Raw genomic sequence first — 27,161 nt, forward strand, 5'->3', positions numbered from 1 at the left:
AGCCATTGGACACTGGGTTTTCTATTACTTGCACTTGAAACAAGCCAATTTACGTGAGTGCTGTATTTCCTGAGAGCTTTCATATTTTGGAATATTAACTGCAAAGAGTAGAAATATCCTGGTTCACATTTTCCCCCAAGAACTTTGTAAATACCTCTAGCTTTTCATCTGACATTGAAAGGTACTGAGGAGAAATTCGAGGCCAACCAGATTCTCTGTATCACTTCTCCTTGAAGTTCAATAACATATCCAGGATATCTTAGGTGTTGGTTGTTCTATGTCAGTTTTTCCTGGAACACGATGAGAACTTTTGATCTGTAAGTTTCATTCTTTTATTTCAGAAATGTTCCTTTAGATCTTTGAAAAACTTAATTGGAGCTTTCTTTTTCAGGCATATCAAGTAAACCTTTCTAATTGCTTGAACATCTGTCTTTTCCTTTTACCTTCCCTGCAATTGATTTAAGCTTTTCCTCTAAGTCAGTAATTCAGATGAATTGTGCCCAGTCCATTCCTTGGTTTTTCTAATTTAGTTCCTATATTGGACTATTTCTGATTTTCATTTGTTTCGTTAGCTATACAATCTTCTTTTCCTTCTAATTATGTTGTTTTATATTACTCCCAGCACTTACTCTATTAAACTTCTATTCTTATTAACTTATTCTATAGTATAAAACACATGTAAAGAATTTTCTTCTGTTTGGTTACCTTTTCTCCAGGCTAGGTTCTTCACCTGTTGTAATCCTTTTTTTCCTTCCCCTTTTATTGAAGACTTGGATTTAGATAGTGGATATACTGCTTCTTATTCATATTTAATATGGATTGCTCTTTGTATATCTTCCAGTTCCTCATATATAATGTGAGCAAATTCTCCTTGACTGCTTTCTCACTGTGTCTGACAGAGTTTGAGAGCTGGAAAAATTGTATTTTTATCCACCTTTCCATAGCCTGGACACAGGGTAAGGATAAGGACTGATCCTCTGAGTCTTTGCAAGGTCTGCGCTCTGCTTTCTCTCCTGAGATTTTGGTAAACTCTTTTACCACCATCCCTCACGCTTCTTGGGAGTATATCCTATTCCTGTGACAAAATGTCCTTTGACTTTGAATCTTTGCCTCAATTCAGTGTAAAGTCCTAAAAAGTGACAAGCCCTAGTGATTTTTTTCTAGTTCCGGAAGGGCCCTGTGGGTGGTAGTGATTGTTTCGACTAGTGCTAGTTTTATCTCACCTGGATTTCCCCAGGTAGCTCACTTACCCTACTCACCTTTCATCTCAATTATCAGATTCCTGACTTCCTTGTATTGAAAAGTATTAGTGAGAATTCTTGGTACTTTGCCTACTTGGTACTTTCTCTCCCTAGTAGGGATTTTGCAGGGGAGTGGGGATGAGATTAGATGCCATTGTCCACTGCAGGTTTCTATTTCATTGAGTAGCTTTTGAAGTTTATGGCATGAAGTTGTACTTAATTTTTTGTTTGGCTCTCCTTTTCTTTTCCTTTTTTTTCTTTCTTTCTTTTTTTTTTTTCACTATTCTTTTGTTCATTTCATTAGTAATTGTGGGAGAAGGGTTGTGTGATCCAGATTTATTCTGTCCTTTTTACGTGTTTGCCCTCTATATACTCTTTCAAGTGCATTAGTTCTAAAAATGTTCCACTAGAAATTGCAGATTATAAAATTTGCAAATAAACCTCAACAGTTACCAAAGATGATGAAAGAAGAACAATGCACACAAACACAGTGACTTGCTAATAACATCCACACGGCATCTTGCATTTACAACGCACTGTCGCCGTATTTCATTTTCATTTAGCCTCAGAAGGGCAGCATCTCCATCTGCCCTGCATCTCCAGAACCTAAGTCTGCGCTAGCCCAGAGTAGATACCCAGTAAGGTTTCGAAGGAACGAATGACTGTTACCCCACTTTACAGATGGGAAGACTGGGGCTACCATCATTAAGGACCTCGCCCAAGGCTACATATCTGAAGGTGGATGAAAATGGGCAAACGGGAAAGCGGAACAACGGCTTGGAGGACAACGAGCGAGCGGACAGGACCCGGGGCCAATCCCGCGGAACGCTGGGCGGGTCCTCCGGGAGGCGGGTACTACGCGTGGTTCCTGCGAGGATCGCCGGCCTTCAGCAGGCGCGGTTGCCAGGGAAACAGCAGGAGGCGGCGCAGGCGCCTAGCGCGAAGGGGGCAGGAGCGCGCCGGCGGAGCGGACCCGCGCTGCTCAGGCGTAGCGTCCGTAGCTAGGTTCCGCCTCGCGCCTTCTCACTGCCGGGCCACAGTAAGGTTCCGGAGCCTGGGGGTCCAGACGAGAAGGCTCGAATCCCACTCTCGGCGGCTGCGCGCCTCCCTGCCAATCGCCTTTCCCTTCCCGAACTGAAAAGATATCCCCAACCCCAGTCCCTCCCTCCAGAAGGAGCTTACCCCAACGCACTCTGGCTGTGTCCCGACCCCTGCAGCCAGCCGCCCTTCAGAGGACAACAGAAGAGCTTCCCAGCGGGCGAGGGAAAGAGGGAAAGTAGCCAGCATGTCGAACGCGTAAGTGATGGGCCGCCCAGCCATAGCCATGGGGTGGGCTTCTCCGACAAAAAGATAGCCTGCTGTGCTTCTTTTCCGTTTCTTTCCTCCCCCACCTCTTCTTTTTGCAGTTTTAGCTAGTAAACATACACCTCAGCAGAGAGCATCAGCTTCTGTGGACAGGGAATGCCATACACTTAGACCTGCCAACTCCCCTGGTGCTATCTATCCCTGCCCCACATAGAGATGAGCTCCTCCAGGCCCAATGCTTATGCCCACTAAGCCCTTGTGGATGTATTTTTGAGGAAGCAGTGTCTATGTTCAGTTCATTGCCTGCCTTTTTGTTAATCTAACCCAGTAACATACGGTGCTTTGTGAAAACACCCAGGTCCCGATGTTTAAGAAAGATCTTGAGGAAGCTTTATTGTACCACGTTGCTTTTCACCAAGAAACGCCAGTCAGGTGGCAGTGGCACCAAAGAGTATTCACCCAGCACTGTGCCGTTTACACAGCACCAGCCCAGCAGTTATTTCATAATGGTCATCTCAAACATCTATTATAGTGCTGACTCTGCAGGCACAGTTCTGAGTGCTTGAATATAGTAACTCATGACTCCCCTGTAGTGTAAGAGCCTTTAATATTATTTCCATCTTACAGATGAGGACTTAGGCACAAAGAAGCTAAGTAGTTCATACACAGCAAGGACACGGTGTCCACCAGGCACTGCAGCTCCAACCTGCATTCCAGCTCTCAGTAACCCTGTTTTCCAGGCCAGGAAATAAGAGCAGTGGGGCTAAGGGCTTGCCGGGCTTTGCGGGTGGGGGAGATCAGGAGTTCAGCTCTGGACGTGTTGAGTTTGAAGTGCCTGTTGGACATCAAGTGGACACAAGTAGACAGTTGAATTCAGATGAGAGGCCTGTGTATGAAATATAAGTTCGACAGCTGTTGGCATAGACAGTCTTTATGAGACATGGGATGAGTGTAGACAGAAGAGAGAACAGGTCCCAGGACTAAGACTTGGTCATCCAATGGCAAGAGATGGAGGAGGAGAGACCAGCAAAGGAACCAAAGGAGTGATCATTGAGAAGGAAACAAGGTTTTGGTGCCTTGGAAGCCAGGAGAAAAAGTAGAGTTTCTTGGAGGAGGGAGTAACAGACTCTGTCAAATGCTGCAAGACAAGCCCGACGAGAGCTGAGAATTGACCATGGATTTAGCAGTGTGGAGTCCAGCAGTGACCTTGACCTTCGGGGGTGATGGAGTGGAAAGATGGACTGGAATGAATGTAGGAGAGAGGAAGAGGAGAGAAATCATAGACAGCACAGCACTGGCTTTTTAAAGGCATTTCGCTGTAGCTGGTGGCAAGGGAAATGGGGTCCAGAGAAAGAATTTTTTAAGATAGGAAACAATAGCCTATTTGTTTGCTGAAGGGAATGGCCAGTATAAATGAAGTGGGATGACATGGCAGGAGGAAGGAGAAGTGGGGTGACGTCCTTGCTAGTGGGGGCACGGGCCCCAGCAGACACAGAGAGGAGCTCAGGTGGTTTATGGCGGGAAGATGAGGCAGGGTAGAGGCTGTTTGATAAAGATGCTGTTCGGTGGGTAGATGTCCTGGTGGGGCCTGGAAAGATGATGTAGATGGTAGATGGTGGTGATGCTGAGGGCCCGAGGGTGATACCCTCTGATGAAATGAGGTTGCAAACCAGGGAGTGTCGGGGGTGGGAGGAAGAATGGTCTGGAGGTGGGCTTAGGAGCCAGGATCTGGCCCCACTCCGTGCTGTGGTCCGAGGGCTCTGGGACGGAGAGACGGCTGCAGGAGAGGCTGTGTTCTGAGGGGAGAGTCAGGCCTCCCTTAGAGCAAGAATGCCAAGGAATATTCCAGAAATAGTACAAACACCTAGATAGTATTGGAAGAATTTGAAGGTTTATCATATATAAAATAACTTGAGAATTCCCATTTTGCAAGATTTTGTATCGAAGTACATGTTTATGTCTGAATATTTAAGTCTTTTTTTCCCCCTCCGCCCACTTATGCATCAACCCTCCATCCCCCAGTTATAGGAAAACTGCCAAGCTGTAGAAATAACAATCTGGTCTTTTTCAACTGTCATATTCAGTCTTCTGCACCCACAGTCCTTCTAACTTCAATATCTGTAACATTTCTAGGTCATGTGCTGAAGTCTGAAACCAATCACGTACTTTAAAAAAATTCTAAGTGGTCTCAAGGATAAAATACTACCTTCTCTTTATAAGGCACGTTTAAAATTTCAAGAACACTTTAACGTCTGTTATCCCATTCCTCAGTAATCCTGTGGGGTGTCCAGGGTAGGTGTCATTATCCAGATTTGCCACTTGAGGAAGTGAAGGTACAAGGTTAAGTGACCCTCCTGAGACCGACTACCTCAAGAGACGGGTTCTGATTTTAAGCTTGGAGCACTTACAGCTTTAAAAACCACCTTGCCATACGCCAGAGAAATAAAAACATAGGTCCACACAAAAACGTGTATTGGAATGCTCAAAGCAGCATCATTTACAAGAGCCCAAAGGCAGAAACACCCCATGTGTCCATTTACTGATGAGCAGATAAACAAAATGTGGTATATACATGCAATGGAACATTATTAGGCAATAAAAAGAAATGAGATAGTGATACACACCACAACACAGTGGGCTTTGGAAAAGTTATACTGAGTGAAAGGATCCAGTCACAAAGGGCCACCTGTTATATGATTCCACTTATGTGAAATGTCAAGAATAGGCAAATAAATAGAGACAAATTAGATGAGTGGTTGCCAGGGGCTGGGAGGAAGGCGGATAAGGGCAAATAGGGAGTGACTGCTAGCGGGTGTAGGGTTTCTCTTTAGAGTGATGAAAATGTACTGAAATCAGAGAAAGGTGAAGGTTGCACAACTCTGTGCATATGCTAAAAAAAAAAAAAACCACTGAACTGTGCACTTTAAGAGGATGAGTTTATGGTATGTGAGTTACATCTCCATAATGGTCCTATTGAAACATCATCTTGCCACATTCCGTGTCTCAGATCATCTTCGTGGGCACTGGCTCAGCAGAAGGATGCTGAGACCGTGGCTTTGAGGCAGGGTGGGGCTCAGGCTGGACTGAGGCTTCGAGGGACATGGAGGCTGCACTGGCTGAGCGATAGGGTTGTAACCAGTGGACACACGTGGAGGGGCAGCAAGGCAGCGGGGAAACTGGAAAGCTGAAGCCAGTCTCCAGGGGAGAGGGTAGCAGATGCAGGGTTGCATGCGCACACAGCTACTTAATATCTCCCCATCGACCAACAAGCTTGCCTGGTCTGTCCAACAAGGGTCCTCCGAAAGACAGCAGGTGAGGAAGAAAGAGGCTGCAGCCCAAATGTCAGGACTTGGAAGGATCAAGCCACCAGGATGGTCTTTGGCCAAAGGTTCCAGTTAGGAGTCAGCTCTGCCCTGGCTCTGGAGGGATTCCTGCCTCTTTAACCCTGGGTAGAAGCCCAGGAGTGCACGACACTAGGGCAACAAGGCTTCCCCAGGCTGGATCTGCCCCAAAGCAAAGTCTTAAATTCTAGGTGTGTCCCATCCATTCATTTGGCTTTTGTTTCCCCTGGTGGAAGCCTCCTTTTCCCAAGATCCCTCGCTAATGACTGGTGTGGGTCTTTATGGGATTCAAGTCACCCCCCTGCACCCTATGGAAGCAGCCTCCATGGGTGGCATAACACACCTTAATGGTTGCTGGTGCGTTAAATGCTTTGAAGTCTGATAAATACCCTCTATCTTTTATTATCAACTCCACCCCTACATATAGAAATTATCACTAGATTTATTTCCAGAGTCTCCTGGATATTATTACCAAATTCTTGGTCATATTAAATCTGCCTGTCAGTCTCAAGAATCTGCTTTCTTTCTATCTGGTCTCTCCAGGCAGGAACAGAGACCGCCTTCTGCCTGTTCCAGTCCTCTGCAGCTAGCATTCCAGAATTTTCTTCAGCTACGTCTTGTGTGGCTCTAGCCATATGTATTCTTGAATGTTTAATGTTCTTGATCAGCACTGCGAATGGGGTTTTGTTTTTCGTATTTTTTCTCTGCATTTAGTTTTGGGGGCTTTTATCTATGTCTTGCAACTCTGCTGTATTAATTGACTTCTTACTGATTTCCTTGGATTTTGCAGTGGTGTCATTACAAGCAGTTTTTTTAATCTTTTGTATTGATCCCTTTTCCATCTGTTTCATCCTTTTTGTACTTGTATTTTTTAGCTTTCTGGTGTTTCTCTACTGAAAATATTTATGGTCTCTGGTTTTCAGCATTTTGAAGAGGTCGTCATCAGCCTCTTTGGGGTGTGTGGACAGTATTCTTAATCAGGCATATGCCATAAATTAAATTTATTGAGCATCTTCTTGGCATCTGTGAAAATAATCCACAGTTTTTACTGTCCTGTGCGGTATTTTGTCCAGCTTTCCTGACTCTTGTGAATTTCGCGGGTGACCCCCCCCCCCCCTCCTTGGTCAGAGGGAACAATGCTTTTGATCTGGCGCTGTGTTTTGTTTGCTGAGTGGAATTTCAGATCCGAGTTCCAAACAAAATTAGCCTGTAATTTTCTTCTGTAACGTCGTCCTGCCACGTCTAGGCCCTGAGCCCTATTTATTCTACAAAACGAGTGGATTTTCTGTTTTATGGGAACATGTGTCGAGCCTGGTGGCACGTGGGGCCTGCGTCACCTGTCAGGTCAGTGAACGCCTTGGGTCCCTGGCCCCCTCTCAGATGCTGGAAGTCTGGGCTTTGGTAAACTAAGAACCTGCTCAGCTTCTTTGTACCCATTTATCATGCAGCGAGTGAGAGGTCCTGGGCTAAGTAGAATTCTTACTTTTTTTTTTTTTTTTTTGCGGTACGCGGGCCTCTCACTGTTGTGGCCTCTCCCGTTGCGGAGCACAGGCTCCGGACGCGCAGGCTCAGCGGCCATGGCTCACGGGCCCAGCCGCTCCGCGGCATGTGGGATCCTCCCGGACTGGGGCACGAACCCGCGTCCCCTGCATCGGCAGGCGGACTCTCAACCACTGCGCCACCAGGGAAGCCCTGGAATTCTAACTTTTGGTAGTAACTTTTCTCTGTTATAATGAAGTTGTCTATCAGAGTGCTCTTTCACTAGCAGTATTTTTAAAATATTGCCAAGTTTGGAGAATCTGGTACTTGAACCGAGGGATGGAGTGCCAGGGACAATATTTAGCATCCAGCCTCAGTGGGGTGCTGGGAGGGAGGAAGAGTTTCGTTTTTAGCTATGAATCTTGGTTTCCTTGTGGTGTCCAGCACTCCTCTGCCCTGGGATTTGTCCTGACAAACTAGAGGCAATAAAGGTTCAGAGCCTGTACTCTGGAGCCTGGCTGCCTGGGTGTAAATCCTGTGTTCAAATCACACAACTTCGGGCAGTAACTTCTCTGTGCCTTGGTTTCCTCATCAGTAAACTGGAGTAATAATAATACCCACCTCATAGGGTTTTGAGAATTACATGAGTTAATATATGTAAAGTACTTAGAACAGTGACTGATATGATGTAAATGTGAGCTATTACCCGTCATCATCACCAGAACCCTAAAGACTTTTCACATCAAGAGAAGCTTTTCACTTTGGGCCAGGAAGATAAAAATCTCCCACCTCTGCTCTAAGCACATAAAAATGATAGAAACAGCAGAAATTAATACAACATTGTATATCAACTATACTTGAATAAAATAACTTTTTTAAGTATAGAAGTTAGTATAGAAACAGTAACAGATTTAAGTTCCTTTCTTGTTTTATGAGCACTAACATGTCAGTAGGTTTAGAAATTAAACAAAAGTCCAGCGAACTGAGGTTTTGTTAATACTGTGATTTCCATATTTATCTTTCTCTAAAATTAAGGATGTTGCCTTGTTCTTAAATTATTCCAAGTACTCAGAATTAACAAAGGAAATGTTTCTTTTGAATTTAAGGTGATTTATTTAGAGAGCAGAGGTAGCTCAGTAGAGTCCAGCACAAAAAATGAAGTGACAGCATAGTACTTAATTTTGAAAAATGTTCAGAGTATAGCTAAGTGGCTTTCCATATTTAAATAACCTAGTGTATGACATCTACTTAGTAAATGTTAATTATTTTTAATTTAGAATTTTGATCAATAAAACAAAAATCAAATTGTAAAAAAAGAAAAATATTTTTAAGGATTATTTTCATTTTTTATCTAAAACTTTTATTTTTTAATATTTTTATTTATATTTTAAATTTATATTTATAATATACTAATATTAGTATATTAGTTTATATTTATACATTTTTATTTTTTATTATATATATTTAATATATATTTTTATATATCTATATATATTAGTGTATATTTAATAGTATAATATTAAATTATAAAATAAAACTAAAATATTTAAAATTGAAAATAGAAAACCTGTGTGTTTGTTTTTTTAATCCAAGTTGAAAATCTCTGCGCCAGGAGCAGAGTGGAAACCCAGGGCAGTGAGCAGGCCAGACCAGGAGGCCTAGTCGGTCTGGCACGGGGTGGGCAGTGCACTCTGGGATTTCAGCTCCTGAAAGACCTGGGATCAGACCCTCCAGGAGGACTGGAGCTGGACTCCCATGGAATCCTGGGCAGGACCGCCCTTCCCAGCTGGGTCAGAGGCAGAGGGAAGGGCCGCAGCCCATTCTGGGTCGTAGTGGGAAACCAGCTTTTCAGCCAGAAGGCAAGCTGTGGAACACATAAACTCAGAACACATAAAGAAGCCCCACAGTTTAGCAGAAAAACAATCCCACATAAAAACAGGTAAAACAAATGGGTGAACAATTGAAGGAAGAGAAATTGCAGATGACCGGTAGCACGTGGAAAGATACTGTCTTGGTAGCAGCCGGGAAAGTGGGCACAGAAGTCTCTTATTTCTTACTTGTCGTCGTGGCACACATTCTGGCTGTGTGTCTCAGGGCGGTGGCAGGGGCTCTTTTATTTTGGGGAGAGGTGGAGGTGGCAGTGTGGTGTGAATCGTGGTTTCAGCTCAGAATCGTGTAGACCCGGGTTCAGACGCTGATCCCGCCTCTGAGGGGCATCACCTCCCTCCCACTCCAGTGGAGCGGTGGGAGGCTTCCCCAGGGGTGCTTCGAGGATGACACCCAGCATGGAACATGGCAGGTGGTCAGTTTCAGCGCAAGATGTTCACACTTTCTTACCCACGGGAAAGTGGGGAGCATGCTTGAGGAAGGGCAGATAGTGGAGCAGAGGGCCAGAGGGAATGCCTGGGAATGACCTCGGGAAGGAGATGAGGGCTCCCCAGTGAAACAAGGTGGATTGACCAGCATATGTATCTCCAAATGGCCTCCGAAATGGCAGTAAGGGATTTAAAAGGCTGTAAACACACGAGGGCCAAGAGAACATTTGAGCATTTGACAAGAGACATCAGGAAAATGTAAGAGGAGGGAAAGCAGACCTGGATGAGAGGGGAGAGGTGGGGTAGAGAGCGTGGCCTGCAGGCCAGCAGAACCCTGGGAAGGTCTTTCAGAGGTGGGGGGCACTGGTTGGAGATCAGCAGAGAGCAGGTGCTAAGCTGCTCCCATCCTGGTGGAAGAGGCCGGTGCAGCAGCCTGGACACAGGATGCAGGACACAGGTGGGCGTGGGAACGGGAGGCCGGGCTGACAGCAGGAAGGCAGTGAGAGCCCGCAGCCCCCTGGACCCGCTTGCTTCTCAGGCTGGAGGTTGGAGCCGCCCTCGCCAGTGCATCCTGGGAAGACCCTACAGACAGAGACGGGCATTGGCGGGTTTCGCCCTCAACCCAGGGAGATGGCCAGGATCCTACCCACCCCATCACCCCCGGTTAAGCCCACTGGTTAAGAAGCCCCTTCCCAGACGCAATGAACTTCCGGTTAGCTTTTCAGAACTGGGTCTTGGAAATAAAATAGGAGCCAAAAATCAGCCAAATTTTGAAAGAAAATAAAAGTCTCTGCCATGAGTGTATTGGTCAGAGTCCCAGCAGGAAAGAGGGCATACTCAGCAGGGTGGCTAATAAAGGGACCGGTGACAAAGCTGTGAGCTGAATCCGGGAAACCAACAAGGGATGGGGTGGTGTCCTGGGGGTGGCAGGGCTGTCACCACCCTAAGGCTTTGCTAGGAGGAGGATCGTTTGTTGACTCACTGGGGGGCCGCGAGAGAGGATACATCCCTATCTCACTCTCCCACTCCCCGGGCTCCCGGCTGCACCCTCCACTGAGCGGCTCAAACAAGAGCGGGGAGCCGGCCTCCCCAGCCACAGTCTGCACCTTACTTCCTACGGTCAGTGTTATGGTTCCGAGGTTCGTAGGTGTTGCTTAGAGCTGTACGTTGTTCATTTCTCACTGCTGTGTGTTTGTCTGTTGGAGACTATACTACAATTATTTATCCATTCTCTTATTGATGGACGTTTGGGATATCTCCAGGTCTTTGCTTTTATCAAGAAATGCTGCTGTGGTCATTCTTATTGCAGATTTACAAGAGTCTGTCCAGGGTATAATTGTTCATTCGTAGTTATGCCCATGTTCAACTTTACAAGGTATTTTCCAAAGTATTTGTTCCAATTCGTACTCCACCAGCTATGTATATGGACAGATCAGGTAACTATTCTGGTTATCAACTTCCTCATCTTTTAAATGGGTATAATAACACTGGCTTTACCGGTATAGTGAGGAATCACTTTATATCATTTAGGCAAAAGGCTTTTTAAACTATTTATTTGATGATAATAGCCATGGTCATATCCAAAAATCACACGCATAACAAAACAGGACATAAGGGGTCTAAAGAGCCTTGCAGCCGTGCGCAGTGTCCTTAGCTCACGTTTATGGTGTGTTACATTTTGTTACCAGATGCCCAATATGTATGCCTTGCAGAGTAATTTTTTCTTCTTGTATTGTTGACCCTGTCGTCCCTCAGCATGTATAATAAGATGTGGCATCAGACCCAGGAAGCCCTCAGTTCTTTGCTTGATAAAGAATCTGAGAAGATGATGGAACCACAAAGAAATCAAGTTTTCATCTTCCAGATGTTAGCCACCTTCTACATAAAATATGTGCAGATCTTTAGAAACCTGGAGAACGTCTATGACCAGATGGTCCATCCACAGAAACGCATACTGATCCGAAAACTCCTGGACGGGGTGATGGGTCGCATCCTGGAGCTGAAGAATGAGATGGTTGAATTGGAACTAACCGAGTTTCATTACTTGGATGATATCTTACAGGATCTAAAGTTGGTTCCTGTAAGTACTCAGGGTGTTTTTCCTATTGGTTTCTTCTTCTTATAAATAAGATATATAGGCCTGTAACCAATACTCTGCAGACTTTCTAGTCGCATTTATTAGTTGCATGTTGTATTGAGAGTCGAAGCACAGCCCTTCAGTGAAACTATACTGCCGTGGACAAGGATTGGGTTTGCCCAGTTTTTGGCGCAGACAGATCTTTGCACGGTCCTGGGGTCTGCTGGACACCGCTGTTGTGGGCTTACCTGTCACCATGGTGTCTGCCCAGGTAGGTTGGAATGGAGTAGGACGAGCCTTTCCCAAACATCCTCCCAATTTCCAATAGCCATGCCCCTACTTCTGTTTCCAAAGGAAATCTCTCTCTGGCCTTTGCTTCCCATCATCTTCTCGAGGAGCAACCTGTTGGTTGCTGGTTCCAAATGCCCAGGAGGATGCATCTCCTTCTTTGCTTTGGGTCCATGGTGACTCAGGAGGTGTATGGCAATGGGCCTTTGAGCCTCCGACACCAAAGAAGGGCTCCCTCCCCTTCTCTCTGATGCCCTGAGCACTCCCTGCCGCACCTGTAACCACAGTGCCTACCTGTGAGCGTTCTGTCCTGCAGCTGCCCTTACGACCACTGCCTGAGGCCCGGGATCGCTTCTGGCTGGGTCTCTAGGGGCTGGTGAACACCCCGTTTCAGTGTGAGGAGTCATGTGAGTTCAGTCTTCATTTTGAAAAGATCGTTTCCCTAAAATAAAATTAGGAAGAGAAAGCGTTTAGTTTTCTACACGGGGTTTAATATTTCTTCCTTTTGAGAATATTCAGGCTTCTATAAAAGGATGTCCCTCTCTGGGATAAACTTTCCTAGCGTTATTACTGCATTGAATTAGAATGGACTAAAGAGAATACCGGGAATGAGTGAAGATGTTGAAGATCGTCTCAAAATGTTCGTGTTTGTTGCATTCACGTATAAGAGCATGGGTTAAAGCACTAGATTGTTTAGGTCAGGAGTACTTTACCCACCCCCAGTGTGAAAATATCAAGAACAACTCAGGACAAACATGAAATAAATAGTCATTAAGTCATAATAAATTTAATTAATGAGGTAATACTCAATTTATTAATTTAATTCCAAGAATATTAAGTAACACTCCTAAATTTAAGGAATAAGCAGTTTATGAAATTTAAATGGTGGGCTCCTTCAGTTTTTTCCCTGCTTTTCATCCTGCCTCAGAACCTCTGCACTGGCTGGTTCATCTTCTTGAAGGCCATGACCATTGAGAAGGATGATGACTGAGTGACATCACCCAGGCAGCCTTCCTGATAGGAGATGATGAACTACGTGTCTGCCAGCCCTGGAGGGTGTTGATGGAGCCGTACAATGACACTGAGCTCCAGGTGCTTAGGGGGTGCTTCACGCTGCCTCAGCACGGGCTCCAGGAACAGTGCCCTTGCCAGGGAGACACACATGGACCAGCCTCTGGGGATACCTGTGTGGCCCAGTTCTGCATTTCAGGGTGAAAGCTTGACCAACCAGCATCCTCTGTGGCTGGGCCTCTGTGGCTATCACCCACAGCTCCTCTGTGTTTTGTTGGGCCAGCACGCAGATAGTCATACAACATGACCACCCCTGACCGTGGCTCAGGGATGGAGACCTTGGTGGCTGCACCAGCCGGTCCTTCCTTGAGAGATTCTGAAACTGGGACAGAGAGAGACTACTTTCTGTCTCCAGTTCTGAACTGTAGTCTCCCAAACTTGTAAGTAGTTAGAGCCTTTGTTCACCAGATGCTCCAAAGAAAGAAGCTTCAGAGAGAAAGAGCGAGAGAATAGAGAGAGAGGAGAACAAAGCAGGATCCAAGAGGAGTAGAAGGAAATGGCAAGTTCCTGAAGGCATCGTCTCCCCTGGACACATCCCTGATGCTGGCAGACACCCAGCTTTGTTCCTGCCCTTGTCCCAAGAGGCCCCAGATCCTTCCATCAATGTCCCCTTTGGCTAAACTAGCCAGAAGACTGTTTCTTTAGGTCCCCATAACATAGAGAAACATGTAGAGAAGAGAGAGATTCTCTGTTCCAACAAATTTACTTTGATGCCACCCCATGGAGAATGGAAACCCCAAGGCATCTGTGATGGGCATAAAATATATCACGGATGGGGGCTTCCCTGGTGGCGCAGTGGTTGGGAGTCCGCCTGCTGATGCAGGGAACGCGGGTTCGTGCCCCGGTCCGGGAAGATCCCACATGCCGCGGAGCGGCTGGGCCCGTGAGCCATGGCCACTGAGCCTGCGCGTCCGGAGCCTGTGCTCCGCAACGGGAGAGGCCACAACAGTGAGAGGCCAGCATACCGCAAATATATATATATATATCTCATGGATGGGATATATATATATATATATATATATATATATCTCATGGATGGGATGCAGCAGCAAGCCTGAAGCAAGGGATACCTACGTTCCCCTCTCTTGCATTCTCAAGTGCTCTGTTTCCTCACCTTCAAAATCCTAACTGTAACTTTATTGGTCCTACATGGACCAGACAGAGCCACGTCAGTAAAGTTTCGTCTTAAAATTTAGACAAGCACAACACTTGAACATGCTTATTAATAAACAAAAATCACAACATTAGATAAAAGTGTCATCATTCTCCACTGACTGTCCACACTCACCCACTGGACCCTAGAAGCTCAGTCTTAGTTCACCCCAAACACTCCGTTAGCCTAGGAAAGTTTTGGTTCTCAAAAAGTGCTGCCACTTCCTGGAAGTCCTGGGTGCGCTATTCTACCAGGTCCTAAAGAGACAGTCCTGTATGCCAAAATGCTTTTTCAAGGGAAGGCCTATTCAGAATTCTCTGGATTGGGGAGATGTGGGGAGTCACACCAGAATGGGAAAAGGCAGAGCTGATCCCAAGGACCAGAACTTAGCTTCCCCCCAGTCAACTGGTCTACCAGAAGGCAGCCATGAGTGTTCTCATAGAGTATCTAGGACAGTGTTTCTAGATACTAGGGCCAAAGGCCCACCCATATTCTTGAATAACACTTCTACAATCTTGATTATTGACCTTGGAATGGTAAACATTCATTTGACCTCCACTAATTTGAAATATCTGTACACAAATGAAGAGCAGAAGTTCATATTAGTGTATAAAAACAAGTTTCCTAATAAAGCAAATTAATTTTGTAAATGATTTTTGTAACGGGGTAATTTAGGTCAGAATAAAACCAAATTATTTTTTTTAATTGTGACTGTTCACGTACACATGGTCAATGGTGCTAATGATAAATTGTTAGGTTTAATTCAAAGATCTCTATAGCTCAATTCTATGCTATCCTAATTTGCATTATTATTTTAGGTAAGCTCAGATAATATTATATTTCTTTAAAGAAAATTTGTTAAGCTGTCATTGGTTAATTGAGGCCTAATCGATACGAATTACTGGAATTTTACAGTAATGATCAAAATGGGCTATGGTTACACTTTCTCCTTTTGACTTCATTTATGTCTCCTTAGCGGGAAGGAACTGTCTTCACACCACTGGCTTCAGCACCTCTTAAGTGAGGATGGGAAGTAAAGCGAGTCTCTGATGCCCTTGTCCTAACTGTATATTTTAAATGGATTTGAGTCCTGGAATCATGACCAAAATGCTCTTCTGCTTTCTGTTCTCTAGCAACAGTTAGATATCCCCATACCGAAGTATTTTCTGAAGGAGAGGTTGGAAGTAATAAAAGGAAGAGAGAAAATCCTTGCTCAACTATTAGCCGACAGTGGATTAGGCATAACTGAAGAGGTTTGTATATCATTTTAACACACATTATTCCATAATCTGTAAAACCTCCTTTTCTGCTGTTCCTAATTGTGCGACAAACAAGAAGACCGTTTTCGATGCGAGGAGCGTGGCACCCTTCCTCCCGTGTTATTCAGTCACTAAGAAGTTGCATAACCTCTAGGTGTGTTTTTGACCAGTCATAACCATTCTTTTTTTAAGATCAAAACATAGTACTTCGTTGGTTAAATCAGCATCTCTAAGACTGAGTAGATTATTGACTCAGTTTACTGGTTCATCTCAAAGTCACCCAGCCTACAGTCAGAAGCAGAATGTCGTTCATATAAAATAATTGAGTGCTGAGATAGCTAGGAGCTAAAAAATTATGACACTCTCTGAAAATGCCGATTGACCTCTTGTAACTTCAAGCTGAGTGGCACTTAGATCACCTCGAATGGACTGTCTCTGGGGAAAGCGGGGGAAACCCTTAGACACTCCCCTGGAAAGTCAAGGGCAGAACCCAGTGGGTGCCCTGGCCCCATTCCTCCTATATCCCCAGTATGTGCGCGGCTGCCCCCTTCCCGGTTTCCGCAGCTGTCTTCGCTCCGACCCTCACTGCCTTCTCGTGGATTCTGTGGTCATCTCCGTTCAGGCTTCTGGTGGGCAGCCCTTTCCACAGGGCACTGCCAGATGAACCTGATCAACCCCTCACTGCCGGCAAAGCAGTGCCTCCCGCCTCTGGCTGGTCTTCACGGCCCAGGCATTAAGGCGGCAGGTGAGCATCACACAGGGACAGTTCAGAGTGGCCGGGGCACTGTTAGTAGCTATGCTGAGACTGCGTGCAGCCTGGGTGCACAGGGCAAACCGACACCTGTGGTCTTGGGGCAGGTAGGCCCCGTGGGGTACTGCCAGCCTGGGCCATGGTGTGAAGGAAGATTCCAGGTGCACCCAGGATGGCAGGGGGGAGGGAGAAGTGTGTGCCCTGTCTGCCTGCCGAGGGACACACCTGAAGTGCATGCACCGGATCAGCAGACACACCACGCCCCGAGCTGTCTGTCCTTTTGCACAGGCAGCGTCTCGCTGCAGCGAGGGTTTGGTCTCCTCGCTGTATCCCTGTCAATGTGATGCTAATTCTGCAGAGCCCAAGGTGGCACAGCATCCCTGGAGAAACCTTTCTTGACCCACCTCGCTCACGACCGCCCCTCCTTCCTGTGCCCCTTCTCCAAACGACCGGCCCCCCTTCTACATTCTACGTTCCTTGAAGTGGATTCCTGGGAATCTGGCCTGGGGGTTGTCCAGCCGTTCCTTCACCACAGGCTCCTGGGTCTGTGCCGTCTGTCACCGCATCATCACCAGAACGGAGCCCTCCCTCCCCAGGAATCCACCCCAAAGAGGCCCTGGCCCAAAGCGTTGACAAGCAGTGCAGAATCCGCGGAAGATCTTCTAGGGAAGACAGAGAAGGGAGGTTCCACGGCACACGCTGCAGTCAAACCCAAAGTCTCCTCTCTGCCGTTTCTCCTCCCCACTGTCCCTTTCGGTTTGTGCGGGGTCAGCAGCAGGAAGGTTTCTCTCCTCCCTCACTCAGCATCCAGCCCTGGTGGCTCCTTTCTCCTTGTTAGGTCGAGCCGTTCATCTCTGCTCCAGGCCCTGCTTCAGGGGTGCCTAATGCCCCGCAGAACACGGGGCTTCTGAGCAACACCCAGGCATCTGTGTGACCTTCCCATGCCCTTCAGTGTCTCACTGGACCCCCGCTCTCACCTTAAGCTGCTTATTTCTTGCAGGTATATGCAATGTATACCCCAAGAAGAATTTTGATAAGGGAAAATTACTGCCCACTGCTATAGTGGTCATGCAGAATATTTCACTGATGTTCAAAAAATCCTCGTCGGACTGAGTAGATGACACAAAATCCCTCACTAGTATCCCGTAGAAGCTGAAATTATTTTTAGAATGGCAGTATGGAACCTAAAGGAAATAGACGATAATAACGAACGTTTGCCGCGCACCTGCTCTGGGCTTAAGGGTTTTTACATACATCAGCTGCTTTAATGGCAGCATAATATTCATTTTACCCTCACGTGCAAAATGCATTATCGAAGAGGAGTGCTCACTGCAAATTCGAAGCAGCGAGATCCCTCTGAAAACCAAACCCTGAGCAATTGTTGTCTGAAAGAGCTTCCTCCCGTAAGGCTCTAGGTGTCCCCATGCTGGGGGCAGTGGGTGCTTTCGTGGAAAGAGCGTGGCCGTCTCGGTTCCAGTGGGCCCCACCCCTGACTAACCGTGGGAACTTGCGTAAATTATTTTACTGTTTCCACCCTCGGTCTTCTTAAGTGGTCACAGTAATACCTGTCTTGGCCTTTGCTCTGTGAACTGGATGAGAACGCATGTGAAAAGCATCTGGCATCTGTAGGTCCTCAGTAAATGTCCCGTTTCTCCCCTACTTGCCCCTTTCTCTGCACCGTCCCCTGTTGCACAGAGAAATGACCGGACCGTCCCGGGAAACTTTGGTCCAGGGGATGAATTGGAGCACCTCTACCTGGTCCCACAGTGTCTTGCCCTGGACCCTGATGGGGTGGCCATTGCTGTCCTCTGAGGCCTGGAAAAAGACTCAGCCCATGATTGAGTGTTTTTCGAATTCGAAAGGCCTCTCCCTTCTGCCTCTATCCACGCAGGAGGCTTGGGTGAAGCTAGGCCAGGCCCACAGCTTATCCCTCCTTCCAGGGACAACGCCTGAGCTCATGCAGGACCCAGGATGCCCCCAGCAGCCTTGCTCTTGTCCCTCTCCTCAGAAGACAGCACCACGCCTCACCGGACCTTGCCAAAACACACCCCACTTGAGATCTCCAAAGACAATATCCTATTGCATGAGCCTGGTTTTCTCAGTCTTGATAGTAACTATCACATTCAGATGTTTTAAAGTGCAAGTGTGCAGGTACTGGCACACATTTCCCATATAAAGGTTTTTTTATTAATTAATTTTTATTGGAGTATAGTTGCTTTACAATGTTGTGTTAGCCTCTACTGTACAGCAAAATGAATCAGCCATGCATGCACATCTATCCCCTCCCTTTTGGACTTCCCTCCCATTTAGGTCACCACAGAGCATTAAGTAGAGTTCCTTGTGCTATACAGTATGTTCTCATTGGTTATCTATTTTATGTATAGTATCAATAGTGTATATATGTCAACCCCAATCTCCCAATTCCTCCCACCCCCCCCTTTTCCCCCTTGGTATGCATACATTTGTTCTGTGTCTGTGTCTCTATTTCTGCTCTGCCAATTAGGTCATCTATACCATTTTTCTAGATTCCACATATATGTGTTAATATATGATAAAGTTAAATAGATACCCCTAAAGTGATTTTAATATTAGTCATATTCACTACATCATCCTGTAATTGATATTAAAGTCAGCATTTGACTTCATCTATATTTCACATTTCAAATTCTCATAGTAGATATGTTTTGAATTTGTACATTTCTACTATTAAGTTAATGAACAGTGACAGCAATTTCAAGTTTATTTCAATCCATTTTATTGGCATTCCTCGTATAATTTGCTACCAACCTAAAACCTTGTGGAGCTAATTAGTATTTTGTTCAAAACGGTAGAGGAGAGCTTAAGGGTCCTTAAGTATGGGCCCATGGCGTGAATGAGGCATAGTATCAAAATATATGTGTTCACGGGAAAAAATGATTCATATCGAATGGCTATCATGCTCTCTATCAGCAGTTTGGAGACTCTCAGCAGGGTGGTGTTAGAAGTTAGCATGTGATGTTTCTGGAATCAGCTGACGTCATGAACATGTTTAAACATTGATTTATCTTAAATGTTTTTGCAGAAATACCCTGTAAAGCCTATCCCCCTAGAAGAGGCTGTTAAATTAATCCAGGTCGCCGAGAGGGCGCGGCAAGGGCGCCTAAGAGCCATGTTCATGAAGCAGATCTATCTTCAAGAATTCAGAGCAATGCAAGCCAGGCTACTGGGCGAGAGAGTGGCCGACGTGGGGACTGCCGCACTGTGTATCCAGAAGGTGTGAACGGGGCGCTTTTGGACTCGGGGGCAAGGTGTCTTGACACAGCTGGAGATGCAGACCAGGGATGGGGGTGAGCTCTGAAACTCCAAATCCCCACATCCTACCTTTAGTAGGACTGGCCTAAATTCCAGAAGGACTGATTTTCTTACCCTGGGGAAACTGTTAAGCAAGCTTCGTTATGTTTTTTTAAATTTTGTTATAAATAGGTGTGAAACTCAGGCATTTTGTTGAAATATTTTTAAAGATCACCGATAACTGTTGGAAAGAATGTTGCTATATAAGTCCTCACTGAATTTTTAAAAAGACATTTACACACAGACGTGGTAGTTATAGAAGGGGAGCGGGTTAACACCTGGGAGCTTGCAGAAGCGTGTGGCGTTTGCAGAAGCTCCAGTGACCACCACTAATAACCAGAACACAGGTGGTCCTTTCAGAAGGGGCCCTTGAAGTTTCCTTCCCTTTGTCAGATGACCACCCTCGAGTTATACCCCATCTTTTTTCAAATTGTGACTGAGGTTGCTCATGGGAAAATGCAGAAGATGGCAACGTGACACAAGTTAGAATTAGGTTGGGGAGGAAGTAAGTACAAGGACATAAAACAGAGCCAGAAGATCAGGAATCTTGTCCCTAATTGTGTTTGAATGGGAGTGGCGGGGGTGCTGGGGAGAGACAGATAGACTATTTTCTTTCAAGGTTCTGTGGGGATATAAGGTTTTTCAATATTTATTTTATTGAAGTATAGTTGATTTGCAATGTTGTGTTAATTTCTGCTATACAGAAAAGTGATTCAGTTATACATATATATATTCTTTTTCATATTCTTTTCCATTATGGCTTATCTCAGGATATTGCATATAGTTTCCTGTGCTCTACAGTAGGACCTTGCTGTTTATCCATTCTATACATAATAGTTTGCATCTGCTCATCCCCAAACCATCCCCACCCCCACCCCAAGCCTTGGCAACCAGAAGTCTGTTCTCTATGGGATATAAAGTTTTAAATGAGCATCTGAGTCCAAAGCTTGACTTGTACGATTCTTGGGTGTTACTGTGTTATATGCCTCCATGTTACAGTGGACATTTTTCTGTTAAAACTCTGAAGTACCACCCTTAGATTTAGCCCCTCACTTCTGCAATCTAGAAGTTTCTCTTGAAGAAATACAGGTAGAGGAACCTCACTAACAAAAGCTATAGGCTATTTGCTCCCCAGCTTTACTGAGATATATTTGACATATAACGTTGTGTAACTTTAAGAGTAGGACATCGTGATTTGGTATCTGTGTGTATTTCAAAATGACTGCCACAGTAAGGTTACTTAACACGTCCATCACCTCACATAATTGTCATTTTTTCTTGTAGTGACAGCATTTGAGGGCAACTCCCTTAGCGATTTGCAAGTATAAAATACAGTATTGTTAACTATAGTCACCATGCTGTACATCTTACCCCCAGAATTTGTTCATTTTATAACTGGACGTTTGTGTCCTTTGACCACCTTCACCCATTTCCCTCCTCCACCCAGCCCCTGGCAGCCACCGAAGCTACTCTCTATTTCTATACATTTGCTATGTTTAGATTCCATATGTTAGTGAAGCATAAAGTATTTGTCTTTCTCTCTGTGACTTATTTCTCTTGCCCACAAAATGCATACACGTTGTCACAGATGGCAGGATTTCCTTCTTCTCGTAGCTGAATAATACTTCACTGTGTGTGTACATCACATTTTCTTGATACATTCATCCATCAACAGACACTTAGGGTGTTTCCATATCTTGGCTGTTGTGAATAATACTGCAGTGAACATGAGGGTACATGTATCTTTTCAAATTAGTGTTTTCCTTTTCTTCAGATAAACACGCAGGAGTGGAATTTATGGATCATATGGTAGTTCTATTTTTAATTTTTTGAGGAACCTGAATACTGTTTTCCATAGTGGATACACCCAGTTACATTCCCACCAACAGTACGGGAAGGTTCCCTTTTTTCTCCACGTCCTCGCTGACACTTGTTATCTCTTGTCTTTTAGATAACAGCCATCCTAACAGGTGTGAGGCTGTTGCTGGGTCAGCAGTGGACCCTCCAGTTGCTCCCAGGGACAAGGGTGGGTCCTGTCTTGTCCCTGGGTGGACAGAACTGCCTCTAGTACCCCTTGTTCAATAGGGAGGCCCTGGACAAGAGTCCTCATCAGGGTCCACCGTTGGGTCCTGGGAGAGTAGACAATGGTTTAGGCCACTTCTGTGATTCATACTTTCTTTAAAATTTTTGCTTGTGATCACAAAAGAAAAAAATACTCCATCAACACACACAGGTGCACAACCTTGACCGCATAATCATTACATCATTTGGGATGTGCAGGTTACATGGGAGAAGCAGTATGACCATGTTTTCTTTATTTTTTATGTATTAAACAAGTAACCATTTATTTATTTTTAGGTTTGGCGAGGTTTCCATCAGTGCAAGAGAACTGAAAGGGAGAGAGAAGAGGAGATGATATTCCTGGGTATGGTAAGTTTTCTTATAGACAAATAAGCATCTGGTTTTCTTAAAGACAGTAGAATCTGTAAGACTTGTGTCTTCCTTAGAGAGTTTTTGAGAGAAGAAAGGAAAGCAAAATACATGACTGGTGACTTAAGAGAATGGAATTGCCTGTATTATCTAGAAGCCTGCCCCAGGTGATCCAGAGACAGCAGGGTCTTGTCTGTTTACACGTCTGCCGGAATACACGGGCTGCTCCAAAGGTGGGACAAGCTGTGAGCTGCCCACCGATATCAGCCGTGCCCTACACTTTGTTAATATATGTTCGTATTCATGGTCCTGAGAACGGGTTTGCCCTGATACAGCCGCCTTCTTTTGGGTGATCTCCATGGTGATTACTGAATCAGAGTTGAAAGGGTATAGTACTTAGTTACGGCCGCAAACTTAGCAGCTGCAACAACACACGTCTGTTACCTCGGTGTCTGTGGGTCCGGAGTCTGGGCTTGACTGAGTCTTCTGCCCAGAGGCTCACGGGCTGCAGTCAAGGTGTCGGCTGGGGATGGGGTCTCCTCCTGAGGCTCAGCTGGGGAAGGATCTGCTTCCACGGTTGTGTGGTTGTGGGCCGGATTCAGTTCCTGATGGGCTGCCAGCTTGAACGCCTCCGTGTTTTTGCCAGTTGTTAGCTGGAGGTAGCCCCCAGCCCCTTGCCAAGTGGGCTTTCCATGCGGCAACTTGCTTCATCAGAGCCGGGGGGCAGGGAGCTGCTTACAATCCCACGCAAATGATACGCATCACCTTTGTCCTGTTCTGATGGTTATCAGCAAGTCATAGGGTCCACCCCGTGTTTTTTAAGACAAAAGTGATGAAAGTTATAGAGCAATACCCTGAATGTGGGACCAAATGCTGTTTTTTCTATTTACAATAATATCACTGATAAGATCTTCTAATTTACTTTAAATCCTAAGACCTCAGAAAAGAAAATTTAAATAGTCACGTTTCCGGTTGATCCCAGAACTCACTCTTTGCTCTTGCATCACTTTTTTTTTTTTTTTTTTTTTGCGGTACGCGGGCCTCTCACTGCTGTGGCCTCTCCCGTTGCGGAGCACAGGCTCCGGACGCGCAGGCTCAGCGGCCATGGCTCACGGGCCCAGCCGCTCCGCGGCATGTGGGATCTTCCCGGACCGGGGAACGAACCCGCGTCCCCTGCACCGGCAGGCAGACTCTCAACCACTGTGCCACCAGGGAAGCCCTCTTGCATCACTTTTATAATGGCCTGTTCTAAGCGACAGACGGCGTGGTTTTAGAATAGCACATATTCTCCTCCGGCCCCGCATCCTGACTGCTCCACGTGCACTTCAGCCTCTGTGCTTCACCTCTGTTGTCAGCACAGCATGGAAAACAAGAATTATTTTGTTTGAGGAAGGGATTCACCTCCGTGGTGCAGACACCCGGAAGAGCATCTTTCCCTGGTGAAGGGGCATACGCTCATCGCACCTGTGTGCGGAACCACAGTTGTGACGTCCAGGCTTTATTATCTTAAAAAACATGGTGACTCATATCAGAGTGGCATATATGATTCAAGAAATACCCTGATTTCACCACCTGCATTCTTGATTTCTTTTTGATCTTTGAGTTTCAAAAATACGTCAACATTAATTTTTGGAATTGAAACCCCCTAGGATCCCAGCCCTTCTTTTATTTCTTGGTTGTTGAGGTGCCATGATGAATCAGATGGGTGAGTCCTTGTCAGTTTTTAAGGATCTTTATGATTTCAGAACGGTGCTGGGTGCAATATTATTCAGCCATAAAAAGAGGGAAATCTTGACACATGCTACAGCATGGATGCACTTTGAGGACATTATGCTAAGTGAGACAAGCCAGTCACAAAAAGACACATGCTGTATGAGTCCATCTTTATGAGGCATCTAAAGTTGTCAGACTCATAGAGACAGGAAGTAGAAGGTTGCCAGGAGCTCAGGGAGGGGCAATGAAGAGCAGTTCAATGGGTATAAAGTTTCAGTTTGGAAAAAAAAAAGTTCTCCAGATCTGTTGTACAACAATGTGAATATACTCAACACTACTGAATGGTATACTTACAAATGGCTAAGATGATAAATTTTATGTTATGTGGTTTTCACCACAATTTAAAAATTGTTTTTAGTTCACTGAACATGGCAATGTATATTGAGATGGTTCTATAGGAATCATCACTATTCACTAATGGCCAAAACATACAGGTTAAAAATTAAATGAGATACTGTATTTCATTCAATCTAAGATGTTGTTCATTATAAGATACATCATGATTGAAAATGAAAGAAAATGTTTGAGCAAATAAACCAAAACATATCCCTGATCATAATATACAGCCATCCCTGTATATTTAACATTTCAGGTATGTTAAACCATGAAAAGTATGTATGTTAGAACTGATGATAGAAGGCAATTTGTATCTGTCTTATTGGGGGGGAAAAGTTTTTTCAAGTTATATTGGAAAAATCAATATCGTTAAAATAACCACACTACCCAAGGCAATCTATAGATTCAGTGCAATCCCTATCAAATTACCAATGGCATTTTTCACAGAACTAGAACAAAATTTTTTTGAATTTATATGGAAACACAAAAGACCTCGAAGAGCCAAAGCAATCTTGAGAAAGAAAAACAGAGCTGGGGGAATCAGACACCCTGACTTCAGACTGTACTACAAAGCTACAGTAATCAAAACAATGTGGTCCTCACACAAAAACAGACACATAGATCAATGGAACAGTATAGAAAGCCAAGAAATAAACCCATGCACCTTGGTTCAATTAATCTATGACAAAGGAGGCAAGAATATACAATGGAGAAAAGACAGTCTCTTCAATAAGTGGTTCTGGGAAAACTGGACAGCTACATGAAAAAGCATGAAATTAGAACACTCCCTAACACCATACACAAACATAAACTCAAAATGGATTAAAGACCTAAATGTAAGATCAAGTTATAATTATTGACAGGAGTGTGATGAGATGCTTATTCTCATACACGGTGAGTTAAATTGATTCAGCTTTTCTGAAAGAGGCAACACGATCATTAAAAGATATCCTTCCACCTGAGTTCTAGTTCTAGCTTGAGGAAATCATCAGAAATAAAGGTTTATGTGCATAGACATTTCCTACAGTGTTGTTTTAAATAATGAAAAATTGGAAATACACAATTCTAGCGTTCTAGAGTAGGGATGGAGTTAAATGATTTATGGTGGACCTACCTTAAAGTAGTGATAGACCACCATTAAAAAAATATGTTTATGACTCATTTTTGATGTGAAAATGCTCAGAGTGAAAATACAGGATTTGGAATTGTACATATAATAGGATTTCAACTAAATAGATACACACATACATGCACATACAAAGGAAAGAAAGTTTATATCGTGTTCCTTTTTTCATGTCAGAACTCTGGAAGTTTTTTGTTTTAATTGTATTTTCCAAAATGTTTAAATTTTACTGCATTAACTGGAAAAAAAAAAAGGCACACATTTAAAAATAAAAGCAAACAGCCATAGAATATTATCAGTTTTTGCTATTCAGATCTCCAAATTGTTTGGTGTATGTACACAGGTGGACAGTTTATGATACAAAATTGTTTCTCTGTTCTACCCGTTAGAGACACAGAAATATGAGATGTAATGATAAAAACAATGGTTATCTCCAATTTTCTACTTTAAAAATTAAACCTGCGGTCAGAAGATTCAATCTAAGATAATCTAAGTGTAACATGAAATTTTATGTAAGCAGCAGTTTGACTCAACCACTTCCATTTAATTTAATTCAGCCGACATTTACTGAATATGATGCGTAACAGGCCAGAAACTTAGGGAATGGCCAAATGCTATTTTTTTAACCTAAAGTTTTAGTGGCTTACATTGATACCACATAAAGATAGAGTAACATGTTTTTTACTGTAATTTTCCTGTTTTATTTTGTCATTTGTATATGCTCAACTCAAATAAAGGAAGTCTGTTTTAATTTTTCAGCAGTACAGAGTTTGGATAGTAAATAGGACAGCTTGTCTGTTTTGTATTAAATGCGACTTTCTCCAGTTTGCTTTCTTCCAAGCATGTCTTCTCTTGGTATTACATGTTCTATGAAATTTTACACCATTGAGAAATATATGCATTCAGTTTTTAAAAGAATGGTATCTTCTGTTTGCTGGCTGATTACCATAAAAATCCATTACCCCAAATCCTGGGAATGTTTTCAATTAAATACATTTTCCACTATATCACTAATTAAGATAGTGTCTACTCATTTTAAAATTTCATTTTTCCATTATTTTACTTTGTTACATCATATCAGTGTATAAACCATTGACTTCTCTGATCAAAACAGTATTTGTATCTTTGTGGGAAGCTTGGCCTGTTTCCAGGGGTGAGTATTTAGTAACTGAAATGAGAATTAGAGCAAACGACATAATTATGTCCTCAGTTCCTGACTAAATGTTGCCTTTACCATTGTCATATAAATTATTTTTTGATGTTTGCCATTTTAAATATTTATATTCTAAAATCTACAAAGGAAAATAAATAGCACTCTAAAAATTCATGTGCAGTTATTTTAATTGGCAGAGCCAATGGAGTGGATGAAGGAGGACACTTAATGAATGTAATACATTTCATTCTGTGGGTCCATTTGAAATAATGTGTCCTACAGCCAAGACCATGGTGTATTTTATGTTACCCTGAAGCTATCAATGTTTACGTTATAATAAAGAACACTAGGGGATACTTATTAAACACGAAGAACTGTCACTTTGAAATGCATCAGCTAAATCCTCAAAACACCATAACACCCTGCTCACTTTCAAATTCTAACCTGAAACAGGCTACATTATAGATTATTTTTCGGTCAATAAATTAGACTCATTTCTTATTAACAAATAACCCCAGGTAGGAGCTTGGGCACCCAATGAATGCTCCCGAAAGGCGGCTCTCTCCTGAGGCTCCCCTTGGTCCGGGGCCCTCAGGGGCTTCTCTTTGGGAACTGCTGTCAAAGCCAAAATGAGCGAAGAATCAAAATGAAACCGTCTTTATGATCACACTTTGATTTCAGCCCCAAACCATGGCGTCCGGCTTGGTCCTGTGCATTACTCATTATATTTGGCACC

General features: G+C 44.2%; 1 protein-coding gene across 1 annotated transcript in view; it reads left to right on the forward strand.

The window, feature by feature from the left end:
• The first annotated feature begins 2,188 nt into the window (after positions 1–2,188).
• IQCA1 (IQ motif containing with AAA domain 1) overlaps positions 2,189–27,161 on the forward strand; it is a 172,295-nt gene continuing 147,322 nt past the window's right edge. The window contains exons 1-5 of the mRNA XM_067740134.1: positions 2,189–2,537; positions 11,437–11,761; positions 15,404–15,523; positions 19,342–19,533; positions 21,969–22,040. Of these exons, the coding sequence (XP_067596235.1) occupies positions 2,527–2,537; positions 11,437–11,761; positions 15,404–15,523; positions 19,342–19,533; positions 21,969–22,040 (720 nt within the window). The 5' untranslated portion in view covers positions 2,189–2,526. The remainder of the gene's footprint in view (positions 2,538–11,436; positions 11,762–15,403; positions 15,524–19,341; positions 19,534–21,968; positions 22,041–27,161) is intronic.

Source organism: Pseudorca crassidens, chromosome 6 (genome assembly GCF_039906515.1).
Source record: "Pseudorca crassidens isolate mPseCra1 chromosome 6, mPseCra1.hap1, whole genome shotgun sequence".
Taxonomy (NCBI): domain Eukaryota; kingdom Metazoa; phylum Chordata; class Mammalia; order Artiodactyla; family Delphinidae; genus Pseudorca; species Pseudorca crassidens.